We start from the raw sequence: 19489 nt of genomic DNA, 5'->3' as shown, positions 1-19489 counted from the left end.
TCCCTACCCAACAATGGGCTCACAGTCTAGAATCTAGTGTCTAGGTTAGCATAGAGTGCCACTGCTTGGACACTTTATAATTTAACCCAACATTATTAATGCTAATCTTCCTTCCTTTCCACAGTTTTGGACAAAACAATGACTCCTTTCCACTCTCTCCAAATTACCACATCCCCCTTCCTTCACTCATACACACTCCCCTCTGTGACACTAGTGGGCTTAGCTGTTTAGTTGTAGCCAGGAGCCATGACTGGGGAAAAAAGAGGGCTGATGGGATGGCCATGTGGATTATCTTAAGAAGCTGGGAGCAGATGCCCCTGTTTTCCAGTGAATAAAGTGACCCTGGTGATCCCTCAGAATTAGGGCCATCAGTGGGCCAACCTCTTGGTTTAGAGGTGTTTGTGCTAAACTACACTCAGCAGTATGGAGGACTTGCAGTACTTGTTAATAATAATTAATAATAGTACTTGTTAAGTGCATATTATGTGCCAGGCACTTTTCAACCCACTGGGGTAGATACAAATTAATCAGGTTAGACACAGTCTCTGTCCCACTTAGAGTTCACGCTCTTAATCTCCATTTTATTGATGAGGTAACTGAGGCACAGAGAAGTGAAGCGACTTGCCCAAGGTCACACAGCAGACAAGTGGAGGAGCTGGGATTAGAACCCAGATCCTTCTGACTCCCAGGCCTGTGCTCTCTCCATTTAGCCATGCTGCTGCGGTCATTCATCTCCCCCCTCTTTTAATCAGGCTGACAATTAGCAGATTGCTCTGGCTTCATTCTGGGTCCACCTTTACTTCTGCTAATCAATTTATCTTTCCTTCCTTTCCATGAGCCTGCATTCCTCAGCTCAGGGTAACCATCCCCGCTGGAGACTTGCCCTCCCTAGGAATGAGGTTGCATATTGAACAGTCCCGTGGCTTTCTGGATTCCCTGATCCAACAACTGGCCTTCGCATATACCTCAGCAATGGACAGCTCAACCTGGGAGGCCTGACCTTTCCTCATACTCAGAAACTTGCTCCCAAAATGACAGACCAAACAAAACACAACAAAATTGACATTTTGTCACATCCACCATTAGAGTTTTTTATATGCACTCAGTTTCTCAGGGGACATGTGACAGTGGATGTGGATGGAGAAGGCATTGCTGTTCAGTAGGTACCTTGGCCTTGGAACAGGTACCACAGACACAGTCATTGCAAGGAACAAACTGGAATCACCCCCATCTCCTCTACAGCAGACAAACCGCCTCTTTTATATCATGTATGGGATGCGTCTGTTGTTGATTCCCGCAGCATAAACATTCAGGAGTCTTGTTTGTCCTCTAGCAAGAAAATAAGATGGAGTACACACCAAGAAAGAAAAAGTCAAATAAAATATGACCCCCTGCCCCCATCCCATTGCTAAAAACCCACTGAGCCCTGCATGATTCTACATTACTTCACAGCAGCCAGCCTAAATCCTCACAGTTTTGGTGCTGTGTGGCTGTTGACCAGGATTTCCCTCTTAACCAGGGGTTATAGTCCTGCAATGCTGCCAGCAGGCTTTGCAGAGGGCTGATGGGAGAATGAATGACAAAGGCAAAGCAGAGGGATCCTGAGAGACAATAACATTTGCTTAATTTTGTGAGGCTAGGCTAGAAGTGCCCTCAGTGGAGTAAGTGGGAGTGGTGATGAGACACTTTGCACATGAATGCTAAACCACATCTCCTTTCTTGATTAGTGCCTTTTCTTATTTTATCAGCCTGTTTACTGTTCAGGTGGACGAAGAGAGGAGTCACATGCAGAATCTGACAACGCAACAGCCTATTCCTGTTAAAAAACTATTTGTCGGGGGAGCCCCTCCTGAATTCCAGCCATCACCTCTCCAGAACATACCTCCCTTCGAAGGCTGCATCTGGAATCTTGTTATAAATTCGGTGTAAGTAAAACCTCCAAGTGACTCCTTTGCCTCCCTGGCAAACCAAGGTCACATGGACTGCCAGATTCTGTTCTTTTACAAAAATACCCATTAAAAGTCAAAACCAAGGATGAAGGAAGGGAAAGAATCAGTCTCCCCAGTTGTGAGGGACATACATGATCTCTTCCCTGGGCAGGAACCATCTTATGACCTTGATGACTCGATTTGGCCCCTTACTGACAAAAATGGATTTCTGATAGTAAAATCTTCAACCACGAAGTCATTTTGTTGAGCGATTCCCCCTCTCCATGCGTTTCCAAAACTCAGATGTGTTGCTGAAAGGCTTGGAAACAACAGCTGCGGTGGTTTGCATTTATCTCAAAGAGCTGTTCTGTTGTGAGGGGGTGGGATGAGGGAGAAAAGAAAGCCACTGTTGGGACCCCTTGTTTGGACTTGTGCTCCATTATGTTTCCTTAGCCCCATGGACTTTGCTAGACCTGTGTCCTTCAAAAACGCAGACATCGGTCGGTGCACTGAGACAAAGCCCACTGATGAGGGTGAAGTGACGTCAGTAGAGAGCCTTTTCCCGCCAGAGCAGGGTCCTGAGAAGGAGACAGAGCTCATGCCTTCCACTCCGACATTTCCCCAACCAACCCCGTCACCAGTTCTTGTCCACGTAAGTGTTTCTGCAACTCTAGATGGAGAAGCAGTAATTCATTCATTCAATCGTATTTATTGAGTGCTTACTGTGTGCAGAGCACTGTACTAAGCGCTTGGGAAGTACAAGTTGGCAACATAATCAGAGGGAGGGGCTGTTTCCTGGGATTAGTTACCCTCCCTGAGTAAATAAGAGGTATTTTACTCCGTTCCTCACCCAGGTGGGGGAAAAATGGAAATTCCTGCCTCTGTCCTGGAACTCCCTCCCGGCTAATATCTGACAGAACATGTCTCCCTCACCTTCAAAGCCGTATCAGTCAATTTGTTAATCAGTTGTATTTATTGAGTGCTTACATTGTGCAGAGCAATGTACTAAACATTTGGGAGAATCCAGTATAATCTAGACGCATTCCCACACGAGAAGCAGCATGGCCTAGTGGCAACAGCACAGGCTTGGGAGTCAGATGAGATGGGTTCCAATCCTGGCTCTGCCACTTGTCTGCTTTATGGCCTTGGGCAAGTCACTTAACCTCTCTGTGCCTCAGTTACCTCATCTGTAAAATGGGGTTTAAGACTGTGAGTCCCACATGGGACAACCTGATTACCGTGTATCCTTCCCAGTGTGTAGAATGGTGCTTGGCACATAGTAAGCACTTAACAAATACTATAATTATTATTCCCAGCCCACAGTGAGTTCATAGTCTCTTCAAATCACATCGTCTCCAAAAATCCTTCCCTGCTTAAGCCGTCTTTTCCCCCTACTGTTTCACTCTCTCCCTTCTGTACCACCCTTGCTTTTAGATGTATATCCTTTATTCACCACCTCCCCTAGTCCCACAACATTTAAGTACATATCTATAATTTATTTATTTATATTAATGTTTGTTTCCCCCTTGTGGGCAGGGAATGTGTCTACCAATTTTGTTATACAATATCTCCCAAGAGCTTAGTACAATGCTCTGCACACAGTAAGTGCTCAGTAAGTACCATTAATTGATTAAAATCCCTTTTATTTTCTCCTGAATCAGCTCGGATCACTGAGTGTCGAGTTGGAGCATTTTATGTCATTTCTCTTTATATTCAACCCACCTAATGTGGCCCAGAACTTACCCAACACCAACCTCAGTGCTTAGAACAGTGCTTTGCACATAGTAAGTGCTTAATAAATGCCATCATTATTATTATTATTATTATTACTGGTTGGTACCTGTCTCCCACTCAGTAATTTTCATCCTTCCCCAACATGAAGTTGTAGTGCATCCAAAGGATGTTGAAACTTTCCAAACACCCATAACTTGTAGTCCCATGATTCACATATATTTTATGATACCCAATTGTTCCTTCTAGATTTAAATTGAAAAATTCCCTATTGTTGTTGTTAATATTATTATTATTTTATCAAGGCCTTACTATGTGTCAAGCACTATTCCAAGTACTCACATGATAAGGATTGTTAGAAGTGAGGAGAGAGGCATAATTTATCCCCAACAGGAGATGAGTATGATTTGTCTTTGAGTATCTGATAGTCACCCAAACCTCAGCTACCCAGCACTTACATACATAGCCATAATTTATTTTGGCTGTCTCCTCCTCTAGACTATAAACCACTTATGGGCAGGTAACATGTCTACCAACTCTGTTGTGTAGTACTTTCCCAATTCTCAGTACAGTGCTCTGCACACAGTAGTCATTCAATAAATACTATTGATTATTGATTGATTATTCAGCAATGTGATGAGAAGCAGTGTGGCTCAATGGAAAGAGCCCGGGCTTGGGAGTCAGAGGTCATGGGTTCAAATCCCAGCTCCGCCACTTGTCAGCTGTGTGACTTTAGGCAAGTCACTTGACTTCTCTGTGCCTCAGTTACCTCATCTGTAAAGTGGGGATGAAGACTGTGAGCCCCACGTGTGACAACCTGATCACTTTGCATCCTCCCCAGCACTTAGAATAGTGCTTTGCACATAGTAAGCCCTTAACAAATGCCATTATTATTATTATTATAGGGGCACTAAGCCATCTACACCCTCTCATCTGATCCCTGTGTCCAGAGATCCTGCAACCTGTGCTTATGAAACAGAAAATCTCTGGGAGACAGTCCTCAGCTGCTGTCCCTATTCTGCTTGCCCCCTTTTCATAAGTCACTGAGGAGTAGAGTACTCATATTGATCATAAAAATAAAAGTTCTTCCAGCTTCTTCCTTCAATTAGTGGAAAAGCAAAACCAAAACAAAAAAGGAAGAAAACAAAGCAGGGTTCTACAAGAAAAATTGGCTTTGCTTATTTACCTTTCCTCTAGACTGTAAGCTTATTATGGATGGGGGAGTGTGTCTTCTAATTGTGTTGCATTGTACTCTCCCAAGGCCTTAGTAAAGTGTTGTGCACATAGCTAGTGCTCAATAAATACCATTGATTCAAATAAAGCTATTCCTGGATAATGCTCTCTCCACTCCAATTCCTCCATCCTTTCCCTTATTGCTGCTCCTCTCCCTGAATCAGAACACAGACCAGATGCCCACTCCTTAAAGTCCATTAGAACAGGCTTGTTACCTAAAACGCTACAGGGGCCATCCCCTCCACCATCACGGCTTTGTTTCCTTCTCCCTTTCTCTTCTCCCCTTACCCGTCTCTTCTCTCTCTCTCCCTCTTTGCCTCCCTTCCTTCCTTCCCTCATATACGCTTTCTCCTAACCTAGGGTACTGTGAATGGCTCAAATACACTGTATCCCATTGCTGTGGTAATGCACTGACCCTTTCCTTTTTTATGGTATTTGTTCAGCACTTACTATGTACTGGGCACTTTTCTAAGAGCTCGGGTAAATTCAAAATAATCAGGTTGGACACAGTCTATGTCCCACACCGGGCTCATGTTCTTAATCCCCATTTAACAGATGAGGTGACTGGGGCACAGAGAAATAAAGCGATTTGCCCAAGGTCCCACAGCCGGCAAGTGGTGGAGTATTAAAACCCAGGTCCCTCTGACTCTTAGGCACATGCTCTTAACCACTAGACCATACTGCTTCTCTTCCTTCCCCTCCCCAAAATATTTCCAGGACCGGATTTACAGTAGGCCTCTGACTTTGCACTTTCCCCCGAGGAGAGAAGGGTTTCCTGCCCCAAGCGGGAACTGTTTTCCTCTTTTCATCAGCAACGTTTTAAGCGGTGAACACAAGATGGCATCATCGTAACACAATGAGACAAATCAGACTGGCCCTGTTCTAGAGCATGGTTAAGCTTGCCCAGCGTTGTAAACACAGGAATTTACAAACCTTTTCAAGACTTCAGCTATTCTGCCCCTTGTTCAAGCTGGCTTGCTACACGTTGAGCACTTTTCTTAAAGGAGGCCTTTGGAGATGACCTCTCTCTCCTTTGGATCGGATTAACAACATTTATAGAGAGTAGCAATGAAGAAAAATCACAGGGCTGTGATGGTTTCCCGCTTCAGAGAGAATACTCCACGGTACCTGTTCAACACCATTATTGACAAGAACTATGACTCATCTTGGAACGATACTTTCTCAATCATTGCTTCCAACTCATGTCTGCTTCTGTTTCTCAAGATTTACTTGTAATGAAAACACTTGGATTACACACATTCCGACTCAGGGCTGGAATCTCAAGAGACCTTATCCAAAGGTTTCCCAGCATGTGTTTTACTCAGCTCTGCATAATTTTTCCTTATGCAATCTTTGTTCTTTTCCTGCTAATCAGTGTTTTTTCCACATTGAGCTGCGAAATTATCTGACAGTAAGCTGCTGCTTATTTTTTGTAGCAGAGATTCTTCCTTTAAGAGAGGAAACAGGATACCTCTCCAGCTCATAACCTGATTAGAGTTCAGTGTCAGGTTCCTAGCTGATTTGAAGACTTGGGGGAACTCCAGTATAAATAGATGAATATAAATATATGAGGTGTATCGAAAAATGTTCCCCTCAGCTTGGCTCGTTGCTAGAGGGAATGTATATCTTTGGTGTTAATTTGCCAAACACAGAGGCTGCCTGATTCATTTTTTTTAAAAAAAGGCCTCATCGTTTTTAAAGCCTGTTTTCCTTTATTCATTCATTTGCTCATGTTTATTGAGCACTTACTGTGTGCAGAGCACTGTACTAACTGCTTGAGAAAGTGCACTACAGTAATGAAGAGAGACAATCCCTGCCCACAGTCAGCTCACAGTCTAGAGGGGACTGTGCATTGTATATAGGTCTTCCTCTCTTTTTTTTTTTAATGGTGTTTGTTAAGAATTTACTATGTTCCAGGCACTGTTCTAAAATCTGGGGTAGATACAAATTGATCACAATCAATAGGTTGGTCACAGTCCATGTGCCACATGGGGCTCACCATCTTCATTCCCATTTTACAGAGGAGGTAACTGAGGCATAGAGAAGTTAAGTGACTTTCTCAAGGTCACACAGCAGACTAGTGGCAGAGCTGAGTTTAGAACCCAGGCCCTTCTGACTTCCAAGCCCGTGTTCTATCCATTAGGGCATGCTGCTTCTCTTCCTTGAGTCTAAATGACTGGTGGGTACTATCATTCATTCAGTAGTACTTATTGAGTACCTCCAGTGATTTCCTGTACATTGGGAGAATGTGATAAAATTAAAGGACCCAGTCCCTTCTCCCAACATGTTTATAATCCCCTGGTTTAATGTTGCTAACACAGATGAAAGTTCCTGGGCAGTGAGAGTTTGGAGGTGTTTAGTGAAACTCTCCTCTCATGTAGCACGAGAAGGAGCATGGCTCAGTGGAAAGAGCACAGGCTTTGGAGTCAGAGGTCAGGGGTTCAAATCCTGGCTCCATCAGTTGTCAACTGTGTGACTTTGGGCAAGTCACTTAACTTCTCTGTGCCTCAGTTACCTCACCTGTAAAATGGGGATTAAGACTGTGAGCCCCCCTTGGGACAACCTGATCACCTTGTAACCACCCCAGTGCTTAGAACAGTGCTTTGCACATAGTAAGTGCTTAATAAATGCCATTATTATTATTATTATTATTATGTAAGCAAAGCAGGTGGGAGAATTTAGCCATTGTGCTATAAAGAACCTCAGGAACCAACAGGAAAAAAGACATCTTTATGTTTGCTGGCATCCAGAAGCCCATAGTAATATGGAAATCCTATACCTATCTTGGCAAATAATCCCAAATTATCTTTGTAATATCAATGGTGTTGAGGTATTGCTTTTTCATCTTGCCCATAAAAGAGAAAATATTCCTAGATCTTCAAAATGCATCTCATTATTTCAGAGGAAGAACATTCTCCTAGCCCCATCCCCCAGCATGCTCCGTGTTTTACAAGCCCACAGCTGCAGAATTATCCTTGACTCACATTTCTCTTTAAATCCGCATATTCATCCTGTCAGTTCTATCTTCACAACATACCCAGAATCAGCCCCACTCTCCCTCCATCCAAACTGCTATCTCCCTGGCCCAAGTCCTTGTTCTATCAGTCAATCATATTTATTGAGTGTTTACTGTGTACAGAGCATTATACTAGTGCTTGGGAGATTACAATACAATAATATGAGGCATTCTGTGCCCAAAACAATGGCCTACCCCACTTGATTACTGCATCAACCTCCTTGCTGACCTCCCTGACTTCAGCCTCTCCCCTCTCCAGTCAATACTTCATTCTGCTGCCAGGATCATTTTTCTAATACATCATTCTACGCATATCTCCCTACTCCTCAAAAATCTCCAACAGTGGCCCATTTAGCTCCGCCTCTAGCTGAAATTCCTGACCGTTGTCTTAAAGACACTCAACCAGCTATGATGTGGCCCATGGGAAGAAAATAATTCTAAAATCTTAGAGATAGGAATTTCCTCAAAGTAGAATATGTAATATTCTACTACTACTCTATTTCTACTACTTCTACTACCCTGGGGTACCCTGTGTTCTGTTGAGCCACAAATTAAACTCACCACACAAGGACACCTTAGCAAAAACAGTACTAAAACTGGCTCTCCGAAAACCTCTGCTGAGTTACTGTTCAACGAGAGGTTGGGGTCAGTCCAGAGCTGCAAAGTGTAAAGGTTTTGTTCTTTTTTTTAATGGTACTTGTTAAGTGCTCACTGTTCTAAGCTCTTAGGTAGATACAAGGTAATCAGGTTGGATACAGTCGCTGTCCCACATAGGGTTTGTCACTGGGTGGAACCAGCCACAGGGTAACTCGTGAGTTCACGGATCATATCGGGGATTGGAAATGGACTCAGATTTGGAGGCTTATGGGCAACAGAAAGTAGTAGGTTTATTTGAAATTTACAAGACAAATTTACAAGACAAAGCACAGAAACCACACAAAAGCAGCAGCAAGTACACTGGCAATCATGGTCCCCAACTTATTACAGCTGGTGGAACTGGAGAGGACATACAGTCCCTCTCCAGGACTACCTTTCAAATCACCCTGGGGTTCCCTGTCAAATCACCCATTGGTCTGGGCTTCCTTTCAAATCACTGTAGGGTTACCTTTGCTCAGGCAACCTCTCAAATCATGCCTCTGGCCCAGGTTGCCTTTCAAATCACCCTGGGCTACCTTTGAATGGTTTACCTTTCAAATCACTCTATTATTTTCCAAATCACCGCTTGTTATGGACTACTGTTCAGATCACCTTGGGGTTAGCTTTGCATGAGCTATGTTTCAAGTCACTCTTGGCCTGAGATACCTTTCAAATCACCTGGAGGTCAAGATACTTTGTGGGAATACTTCTCCTTGTTCCAGCACGGAGGTCCAATCTATCACTCGGCACCACACAGAATTTGACAGCGTGAGTGTCCCCAACTTTGGATAGAGGTGACTCGCCTAAATCAGTGTAACAGAGTTCCAACCTACTACCAAGAGTTCATGAAGACCTCTCCCCAGATATACCCTGCTACTTTCATTGATTCACTCATTCAATCGTATTTATTGAGCGCTTACTGTATGCAGAGCACTGTACTAAGTGCTTGGGAAGTACAAGTCAGCAACATATAGAGACGGTCCCTACCCAACAACGGGTTCATGGTCTAGAAGGGAGAGACAGACAACAAAACATGTAGACATGTACTTCCCAATTCTCTTTCCTTCCCCAGCCATATTTGGGGATTGGGTGACAAGACCCACTTGGATTTACTCATTCCAGTCTAATTGTTCAACCATATTGCTCATGCAGCCATCTGGGGTCAGTAGGACCGGGAGCTATGGTATGTGTTTATTTAGCCAACTACTTCCGAATGCACACCACCAACCCCTAGTGCACACTACCTAACCCTCCGGTGTTAGTGGGGCTGGTAGTGGTGTTAGTGGTGTTCGTTAGAAGCACCATGATGTAGTAGAAGCAGCATGGCATAGTTGATAGTGCCGGTCCTGGAAGTCAGAAGGTCATGGGCTCTAATACTGCTCCACCATTTGTCTGCTGTGTAACCTTGGGCAAGTAACTTCACTTCTCTGGGCCTCAGTTCCCTCACCTGTAAAAGACTGTGAGCCCCATCTGGGACAGGGACTGTCCAACCAGATTTGCTGGTCTCCACCCCAACGCTTAGTACAGTGCTTGGCACAGAGTAAGCACTTAACAAATGCCATAATTATTATTATTATTATTACTGGTGAGCTAAGCTCAGTAGCCTGACCAAGGTGTGACCAGTCACAGGGCTCAGAGTTTTTAATCCCTAGTTTATGGATGAGATAACTAAGGCACAGATATGTAAGGTGACTTGTCCGAGGTCAGAAAAAAAAAAGTGGTGGAACTGAGATTAGAATGCAGGTCGTTCTGACTCCCAGGCAAGTTCATGTTCTATCCATTAGGCAACACTACACTCACCCAGATGGATGGACCAAGGGGGAAGTCTTTAAGAACATTTTCTATCTTTTCCTGAGTGTGAATTAGCTGCTTCAACTGCATCCCATCCTGTGAAATTGGAAAGGGGCCATCTTGGTCATTTCTACTGTCAAGTCTATGTGTAGGGACTTGGGTGATCAAGGTCAACATAATCCTACTGCTTCTAGAAGAGAGCACCTACAATACTGATCGCTCAGCTGTCTGCAGTTATATTTCACTGACCAGTACTCCTTACCTTCAAGGCCTTATTAAAATCCCATCTCTTCCAAGAGGCCTTCCCCACCTAAAGCCTCATTTCACCTACTCCCTCTCACTTCTGCATCACCCTTGCACTTGAATTTGTTTCCTTTATTGACCCCCACCCTCAGCCCTGCATGTATAATCCTTAATTTGTTTAAATGTGTGTATCCCCCTTTACACTGTAACTCCTCAAAGACAGGGAACATGTCTCACAACTCTGTCATATTGTACTCTCACAAGAGTTTAGTACAGTGCTCTGCACAGAGTATGTGTTCCCAATAAATATGACTGATTGACAGGTTACTCAGGCACTACTTCAAAGTCTAGCAGAGATTGACTTTATAAATATGGCTGTATCTCTTTCTAAGGAACCCATCTATAGTATCTATTGAGAACTTTGTGCAGAGTGCTGTACTAAGTGCTTGGAAAGCGGTGTGACTCAGTGGAAAGAGCCCGGGTTTGGGAGTCAGAGGTCATGGGTTCTAATCCTGACTCCACCACTTGTCAGCTGTGTGACCTTGGACAAGTCATTTAACTTCTCTGGGCCTCAGTTACCTCATCTGTAAAATGGGGATGAAGACTGTGAGCCCCACGTGGGGCAACCTGATCACCTTGTATTCCCCCAGTGCTTAGAACAGTGCTTTGCACATAGTAAGCACTTAACAAATACCATTATTATTATTATTATTATTATTATTATTGGGAGAGTACAATAGAGTGATTAATAATAATAATAATTGCAGTATTTGTTAAGCACCTACTATATGCCAGACACTCTTCTAAGTGCTGGGGAAGGTACAAGATAATGGGTTTGGACACAGTCCCTATCCCACATAGGGCTCACAGTCTTAATCCCCATTTTACAGATGAGAGAACTGAGGCACAGAGAAGTGAGGTGACTTGCCCAAGGTCACACATCAGACAAGTGGCAGAGCTGGGATTAGAACCCATGACCTTCTGACTCCCAGGCCTATTCTCTTATCTACTATGCCATGCTGCTGCTTCTATCATTAGATACAAGTTAGACAAGTTATATCAAGTTAGACACAATCCCTGGTCTCATGGAGCTAAAAATATAGCAGAGGAGGCAGAACAAATACAGAGTAAAACATATGATGGAAGAATAGATATTAGGTAGGTGAATAAGTGCTTCAATAGTAAAGTATTACACTGTGTATTGGAAAACAAAGATTCTTTTTTTAAAAGTTGAGCATGTTTATACTTCTACAACCTTCATGTTGTACAGTGATACAACATCCCTGGAGGATTGTCTACCATGTTCCAGTGAACTCCTGTCCCATAAAAGAAATATTTTTAAAATATTTATGGAAACCACAAGGTACATAGCAATGTGCTAGGAGGTTGGGACACTCATGAAATTATATAATCCTTGCCCCTGAGGAATTTTCAATTTTACCCATAATGGAGGTGTTATTTATGTATATTAATGTCTTTCTCCCCTCTAGACTGTGAGCTTGTTGTGGCAGGGAATGTGTCTGATCATTGTTGTATTCTCCCAAATGCTTAGTACAGTGCTGTGCGTACATTAAGTGCTCAATAAATATGAATGAATGAATGAATGAATGAATGTTGGGATGAGGCAGATGCAAAGTTCTTCATTGTCCCACAGGCTGATTATTAACTTGTATTTCTTCAGGGACCCTGTGCTGCTGATACAGAACCAGCCATTCTATTGGACGGCAAGCAGTTTGGTCTGTCAAAACACAGCCATGTTGCAATTGCATTTGATGACACCAAAGTTAAAAACCGGTATGTCCATTTCTGAGACGGGCACTGTGTTATCTGCAGTAGGGAATGAAGCAAAGTATATTTATTTACTTGATTCAAATTAACTAGCACAAGAGTAATTATTTTGTTTGTCCACTCTAGGGCAAGTAGGAGATAATTAACTTTCTGTGCTTATTAGACAAATGAGAAAAACACTTTTTTTCCAGCTATTTTCAGAAAAACACAAATTATAAAAATGTAGAATGTATTCAAAATAGGCCACAGAGAATCAGGAATCACAGTGGGGAAAGAGAGCAATAAAACCAAGGACCAGGCTGCTATCGGTTCCACGTATAGCATGTTAAATGTAACTGATCAATAAGAAAAAGATTAAATCAATCAAATCTATTTATTTAGAGCTTACTCTGTGCAAAGCACTGTACAAAGTGCTTGGGAGAGTAAAATTTAACAGAGATGGTAGATATGTTCCCTGCCCACTATGAGCTCACAGTCTAAATGAGTCTATCTCCTTCTTTAGAGTAGTAGCCTGCCCAATCTCAATATTAGTTCAGTGTTCCAAATATTGATAACTAGTGCTTTTCACCATAATAAGTATAATTTACTATTGGCATAAGCTTGAGGAACTCAGGCAGTGGGTAAGTCATTCAGTCAGTCAATTGTATTTATTTAATGCTTACTGTCGGCCTAGCACTAGACTGTAAGCTCGATGTGGGCAGGGAATGTGTCTGTTTATTGTTGTATTGTATTTTATTGTACTGTATTGTATTAAGTTGTATTGTACTTAGTACAGTCCTCTGCTTACAGTAAATGCTCAATAAATACAATTAAATGAATATTGAGCACTTGGGAGAGTACAATATAACAATAAATGGACACAGTGAGCTTACAGTCTAGAGTGGGAGACAGGCATTGATATAAATAAATGAATTATAGATATGTGCATAAGGGCTGTGGGGCTGGGAGGGGGAATGAATAAAGGGAGCAGGTCAAGGCAATGCAGAAGGGGGCAGGAGAAGATGAAAGGTAGGATTAGTCAGGAAAGGCTTCTTGGAGGAGATGTGCCTTCAATAAGGCTTTGAAGGTGGGGAGAGTAATTGTCTGTTGGAAATGAGGAGGGAGGGCATTCCAGGCCAGAGGCAGGGTGTAGTCAATAATAATAATAATAATAGCATTTGTTAAGCGCTTACTATGTGCAAAGCACTGTTCTAAGTGCTGGGGAGGATACTGGATGATTAGGTTGTCCCACGTGGGGCTCACAGTCTTAATCCCCATTTGATCATTTACCCCAGTTCCATGGCACTTATGTAAATAATCAAAGTGGTTAGGGTTACACAGCTAAGTGCCTAGTTGATGTAAAGAGGAGGGTGGTTAGGGAAAATGAGAGCTTAGTCAGGGAAGACTTCTTGGAGGAGATGTGACTTTAGGAGGGTTTTGAAGCAGCATGGCCTAGTAGATAGAGTATGGACTTGGGAGTCAGAAGGATCTGGGTTCTAATCCTGAATCCACCATGTCTGCTGTGTGACCTTAGGCAAGTCACTTAACTTAGAGAAGCAGCGGGGCTCAGTGGACAGAGCACGGGCTTTGGAGTCAGTGGTCATGGGTTCAAATTCCGTCTTCTCCAGTTGTCAGCTGTGTGACTTTGGGCAAGTCACTTAACTTCTCTGGGCCTCAGTTACCTCGTCTGTAAAATGGGGATTGACTGTGAGCCCCCTGTGGGACAATCTGATCACCTTGTAACCTCCCCAGCGCTTAGAACAGTGTGTTGCACATAGTAAGCACTTAATGAATGCCATCATTATTATTATTCTCCGGGCCTCAGTTGCCTCATCTGCAAAATGGGGACAGAGAGCAGTAAAACCAAAAAAATAAGACTGTGAGTGCAATGTGGGGCATGGACTGTGTTCAACCTGATTAGCTTGTATCTACCCTAGTGCTCAGTACAGTGCCTGGCACATAGTAAGCACTTAAATACTATAAAAAATAGTGTAGAGAGCTGTGGTCCATCAGATATGAAGGAAGAGGGAGTACCAGACCTGAAGGAGGACATGATCAAGGGGTCAGTGATGGGTTAGACAAGATTCAGGAACAAATTGGAGGTGGGCATTAGAAGAGCAAAGTGTGTGGGCTTGGGTGTAGTAAGAGATCACTGAGGTAAAATAAGAAGGAGAAGTCTGATTGAATGTCTTAAAGCCTATGTTTCTGTTTCATTCAGAGGTGGATGGGCAATAAGTGGAGGTTTTTGAAGAGTGTGAAGATATGGACTGAATAATTTTTTTAGAAAAATTACCCAGGCAGAAGTGTAAATTATGGACTGTAGATACAAGAGGTAGATGGGTCAGCAAGGAGGCTGATGCAGTAGTCAAAATGGAAAATAGGTTAATGGATCAGCAAGCATGGTAGCAGTTTGAATGGTGAGGAAAAGGCAGATTCTAAATAAGTTAAGAAGGTAGAAATGATAGGATTTTTGTGAGAGATTTGATGTGTGGGTTAAATGAAAGAGATATCAATCAGTGATATTTGTTGAGCTCTTACCGTGTGCACAAAACTGTACTAAGCACTTGGGAGAGTACACTACAACGGAGTTGGTAGACTCCTACCCACAAGGAGCTTACAGTTTAGAGGGGTAGGCAGACATTAAAACAAATTATTTATTTGTATATAAGTGCTTGGGAGGGGGTGGTTAATACCAAGTGCTTAAATGGTACAGATCCAAGTGTATAGATACACAGAAGGGAGAAGGAGTAGGGGAGATGAGGGCTGAGACGGGGAAGGCTTCTTGGAGTAGATGTGTTTTTCTAAGGCTTTGAAGGTGAGGATATTGATGGTCTGCCACATATTAAGGGGGAGGGAGTTCCAGGCCTTAGGGAGAATGTGGACAAGGGGTCAGTAGAGAGATTGAGGTATCAGAGGTATCAGTAGAGAGGGGTCAGATGAGATCAGAAAACTAAGACTGAGGGACATTTAACTGGAATGGGAAGAGAGTGGAGGCAGGGAGGTCAGCAAGGAAACTGATGCAGTAATCAAGGCAGGATAGGATAAATTCTTGGATCAGCATAGTAGGATTTTGGATGGAGAGGAAAGGGCAGATTTTAGTGATTTTGTGAACATAAAATCAACAAGATTTAGTGACAGAATGAATATTTGAGTGGAATGAGAGAGATAAGTTGAGGATAATGCCAAGGTTGCAGGCTTGGGAAGCAGTGAGGATAGTGGTGTTGTCTACAGTGAGAGAAAAGACATGGGGAGGATGGGGTTTTGGACTTGTTAAGTTTGAGGTGTCAGTGGGGCATCCAAGTAGAGATGACCTGAAGGCAGGAGGAAATGCAAGACCACAAAGAAGGAGAGAGGTACAGGGTTGGAGATGTGTATTTGAGAATCATTCACGTAGAGCTGGTAGTTTATGCCAGGGGAGTGAATAACCTCTCCAAGGGAGTGGGTGTAGATGGAGAATAGAAGGAGAGTGGAAGATAGGGGCTTGTGAGATAGGAAGCATTGTGGTGTTGTCTTGGTTGATAGGAAAATGAGGAGGACAAGGTTTTGAGTGGGAAGAGGAGAAGTTCAGCTTTGGACATGTTAAGTTTGAGGTATTGGTGAGACATCCAAGTTGAAATGTTCTGAAGGTAGGAGGGAATGTGAGGATGCAGAGATGGAAAGAGGTCATGGCTTAAGAGGTAGATTTGGGAATTGTCTGCATAAAGATGGGAGTTGGAACCATGGAAGTGAATGAGTTCTTCAAGGGAGGGGTGTAGATGGAGAATAGAAACAGACCCAGAACTGAGCTTTGAGAGATCCTGCAGTTGGAGAGTGGGAGTTATAGGAAAAGCCAGCAAATGAGACTGAGAAAGAGTGGGCAGAGATGTAGGAGGAGAACCAGGTGAGGACAGTATCAGTGAAGCCAAGGTTAGGTAATATTTCCTGAAGAAGGGGATGGTCCACAGTTTTGAAGGCAGCAAAGTGTTTGAGGAGGATTAGGATGGAGAAGAGGACATGGAATTTGTCAAGGAGGTCACTTAGAGAGGGCTGTTTCTGTGGAGTGAAGGGGGTGGAAGCCAGAATGCAGAGGATCAAGGGGAAAGTTAGAGAAGAGGATGTGGAGGCAGCGAGTGTAGGTAAATCTCTCAAGGAGTTTGGGAGGAATGGTAGGAGGGAGATGGGGTGCTAAGTGGAGGGTACCCTGGGTTCCAGGGAGAGTTTTGCTTTAAGATAGAATAAGATGTTTGAAAGCAGTGGGGAAAGAGCCCTTGGGAAGTGAATGGTTGAAGATGGCAGTCAAAGAGGGGAGAAAAGGGATAATATTTTCATTAGAGAAGCAGCTTGGCTCATTGGAAAGAGCACAGCCTTGGGAGTCAGAGGTCATGGGTTCTAATCCTGGCTCCGGTCTTGTTGTTTGACCTTGGGCAAGTCAATTAACTTCTCTGAGCCTCAGTTACCTCATCTGTAAAATGGGGATTAAGACTGAGAGCCCCACGTGAGGCAACCTGATCACGTTGTATCCCCCCCAGCACTTACAACAGTGCTTCGCACATAGTAAGCCCTTAACAAATGCCATCATTATTATTCTCTCTTTCTCTCTCTCTCTCATTATCCATTCTCTTTTCCCAGTACCCTCCAGCTTGAACTCTAATGTTCATCTCAAGATCACCTTCCATCTGAGTCTTGGTCTCAGTTCTCTCACCCCAATCTCATGGTCATGCCCTTCTGAAGGATAAACTCTTCCAAGAGGCCTTCTATCAGTAATTTTTATTCTCCCCAAGTCACACCCTCCCAGTTGTCACCTCCACCGATACTCTTACACTCACAATCACTCAGAGCACTTCTGTGCATATAGACGTTCAGTCTACGTTTATGTAGTTATTCTTCCATACATCCATCTGTCGATTCTCTTTTCTCTGCTAGCTTTAGTTTTTTTTTGTCTGTCTTGGTTACTAGATTGTGAAATTCCTTGAGGGCAGGAGTCCTGTCTTCTATTGTACTCTCTCTCAAGCTCTAACCACAGCGAATGCTCAATAGAGAAGTAGTGTGGCCTAATGGAAAGACAAATGGCCTGGGAGTCAGAGGACCTGGGTTCTAAATCTTACCTCACCACTTGTCTGCTGTGTGACCTTGTGCAAGTCACTTCATGTCTTTATGCCTCAGTTACCTCATCTGTAAAATAGGGGATTAAGACCGTGTACTCCATGTAAGACATGGACTATATCTGATTTGATTATTTTATATTAATTCATTCATTCAATCATATTTATTGAGTGCTTACTGTGTGCAGGGCACTGTACTAAATGCTTGGGAAGAACAAGTTGGAAACATATAGAGATGGTCCCTACCCAACAACAGGCTCACAGTCTAGAAGGGGGAGACAGACAACAAAGCAAAACATGTAGACAAGTGTCAAGTTGTCAGAACAAATAGAATTAAAGCTAAATGCACATCATTAACAAAATAAATAGAAAATATGTACAAGCAAAATAAATAGAGTATAAATCTGTACAAACATATATACAGGTGCTGTGGGGAGGGGAAAGAGGTAGGGTGGGGGGATGGGTAGGAGGAGAGAAAAACGGGGGCTCAGTCTGGGAAGGCCTTTTAGAGGAGGTGAGCTCTCAGTAGGACTTTGAAGGAAGGAACAGAGCTAGCTTGGCAGATGTGTGGAGGGAGGGCATTCTAGGCCAGGGGAAGGACGTGGGCCGGGGGTTGACAGTGGGACAGGCAAGAACGAGGTACAGTGAGGAGGTTAGCAGCAGAGGAGCAGAGGGTGCGGTCTGGGCTGTAGAAGGAGAGAAGGGAGGTGAGCTATTTTGTATCTACCCTAGCACGTAGTAAAGCGCCTGGCATATAGCAAGTGTTGCCACTCAATAAATACAATTGAAGGACTGAAAGAATGTTTAAAGAATATCATTACAAAATATTATTTATTGATCAATTGAACTACTGGTAACAGGGACCCCAGGTGATCCTGTCAAACTGCTGCAGCATGCAGCAAACAGCATTCCCAGCAAGAGGCACACGGTGTTATAACCAGTTTACTGTCATATCCTGGAAACTGGGTTCCCCAAATCTCCCAAAGCAATCTATCCAAATCGTGCTGTAATGTCATTTTCTGGCAGGGACAGCTGTACATGGCTTTTACTCTATGTTTTTTCAGACTCACAGTTGAACTGGAAATCAGAACAGAAGCAGAGTCTGGACTGCTCTTTTATATGGCAAGAATCAACCATGCCGATTTTGCGACAGTGCAGCTTAAGAACGGCATGCCCTATTTCAGTTACGACTTGGGAAGCGGCAACACCAGTACTATGATTCCCACCCAAATCAATGACGGCCAATGGCACAAGGTATCTCCCCTACAGGGCAGCATTTACAATTGCTTATAATCCTCCTTCCAAGGGAACCCATTCGGGATAAATTTCTTAAAAGGATCAATTCATCAGTCCCCACCCTCCCACACCTGTCTGTGAGCTTAAAGACCAGCCTTTGTAAAAACTCATATAAGAACAGGTGGTTTAATTTTATCCTCTAAATTGTGAACTCCATTCATTCATCATTGAATCATATTTATTGAGTGCTTACTGTGTACACAGCACTGGACTAAGCACTTGGGAGAGTACAATATAACAATAAACAGACACATTCCCTGCCTACAATGAGCTTATAATCTTGTAGGCAGGGAACATAGCTACCAATTCTGTAATATTGTACTTTCCCAAGTACTTAGTACAATGCTTTGCACATAGTAAGCATCCAATAAGTATGATTGATTATATATGGATGACACTGAGAGGTAGTTTAATTGACTTTGAAGTGATATAGATCGAGAGGTCTTTGAAAGCAAATCCATTCTTCTTTTAAGGGATACCTGAACAGTGGGGGGGGGGGGGGGGGGGGGGAATCACCATTTTTTTTTTTTACACAGATGGGCATTTATCAGGGAACTTTATTTAATCTTTAAAGTGCTCTGACTTGCAGTAAAGGCTCTATAGCTCTCCAGAGGTTTCACTCCATGAGGCACAATGCAATTGGATGCTGAGTCTAAAACATTAGCAAGGCTTGAAGCTGACCAGCAATGCAGAAAGGGTGGAGAATTTAAAAAATAGAAATCATGATGCTATTGTTTCCTCTCCTTGAAAAAAAAAATAGAACCTGC

The 19489-nt window shown here is 43.2% G+C and overlaps 1 protein-coding gene across 1 annotated transcript in view; it reads left to right on the top strand.

Moving 5' to 3' along the window:
• Positions 1-19489, top strand: part of LAMA2 (laminin subunit alpha 2) — a 633073-nt gene that overhangs the window by 600206 nt on the left and 13378 nt on the right. Inside the window, exons 58-61 of the mRNA XM_038760171.1 lie at positions 1749-1925; positions 2382-2580; positions 12260-12372; positions 18491-18680. Of these exons, the coding sequence (XP_038616099.1) occupies positions 1749-1925; positions 2382-2580; positions 12260-12372; positions 18491-18680 (679 nt within the window). The remainder of the gene's footprint in view (positions 1-1748; positions 1926-2381; positions 2581-12259; positions 12373-18490; positions 18681-19489) is intronic.

Source organism: Tachyglossus aculeatus, chromosome 2 (genome assembly GCF_015852505.1).
Source record: "Tachyglossus aculeatus isolate mTacAcu1 chromosome 2, mTacAcu1.pri, whole genome shotgun sequence".
In the NCBI taxonomy this organism is placed as follows: Eukaryota; Metazoa; Chordata; class Mammalia; order Monotremata; family Tachyglossidae; genus Tachyglossus; species Tachyglossus aculeatus.
This window is presented reverse-complemented; position numbering and strand designations above follow the sequence as displayed.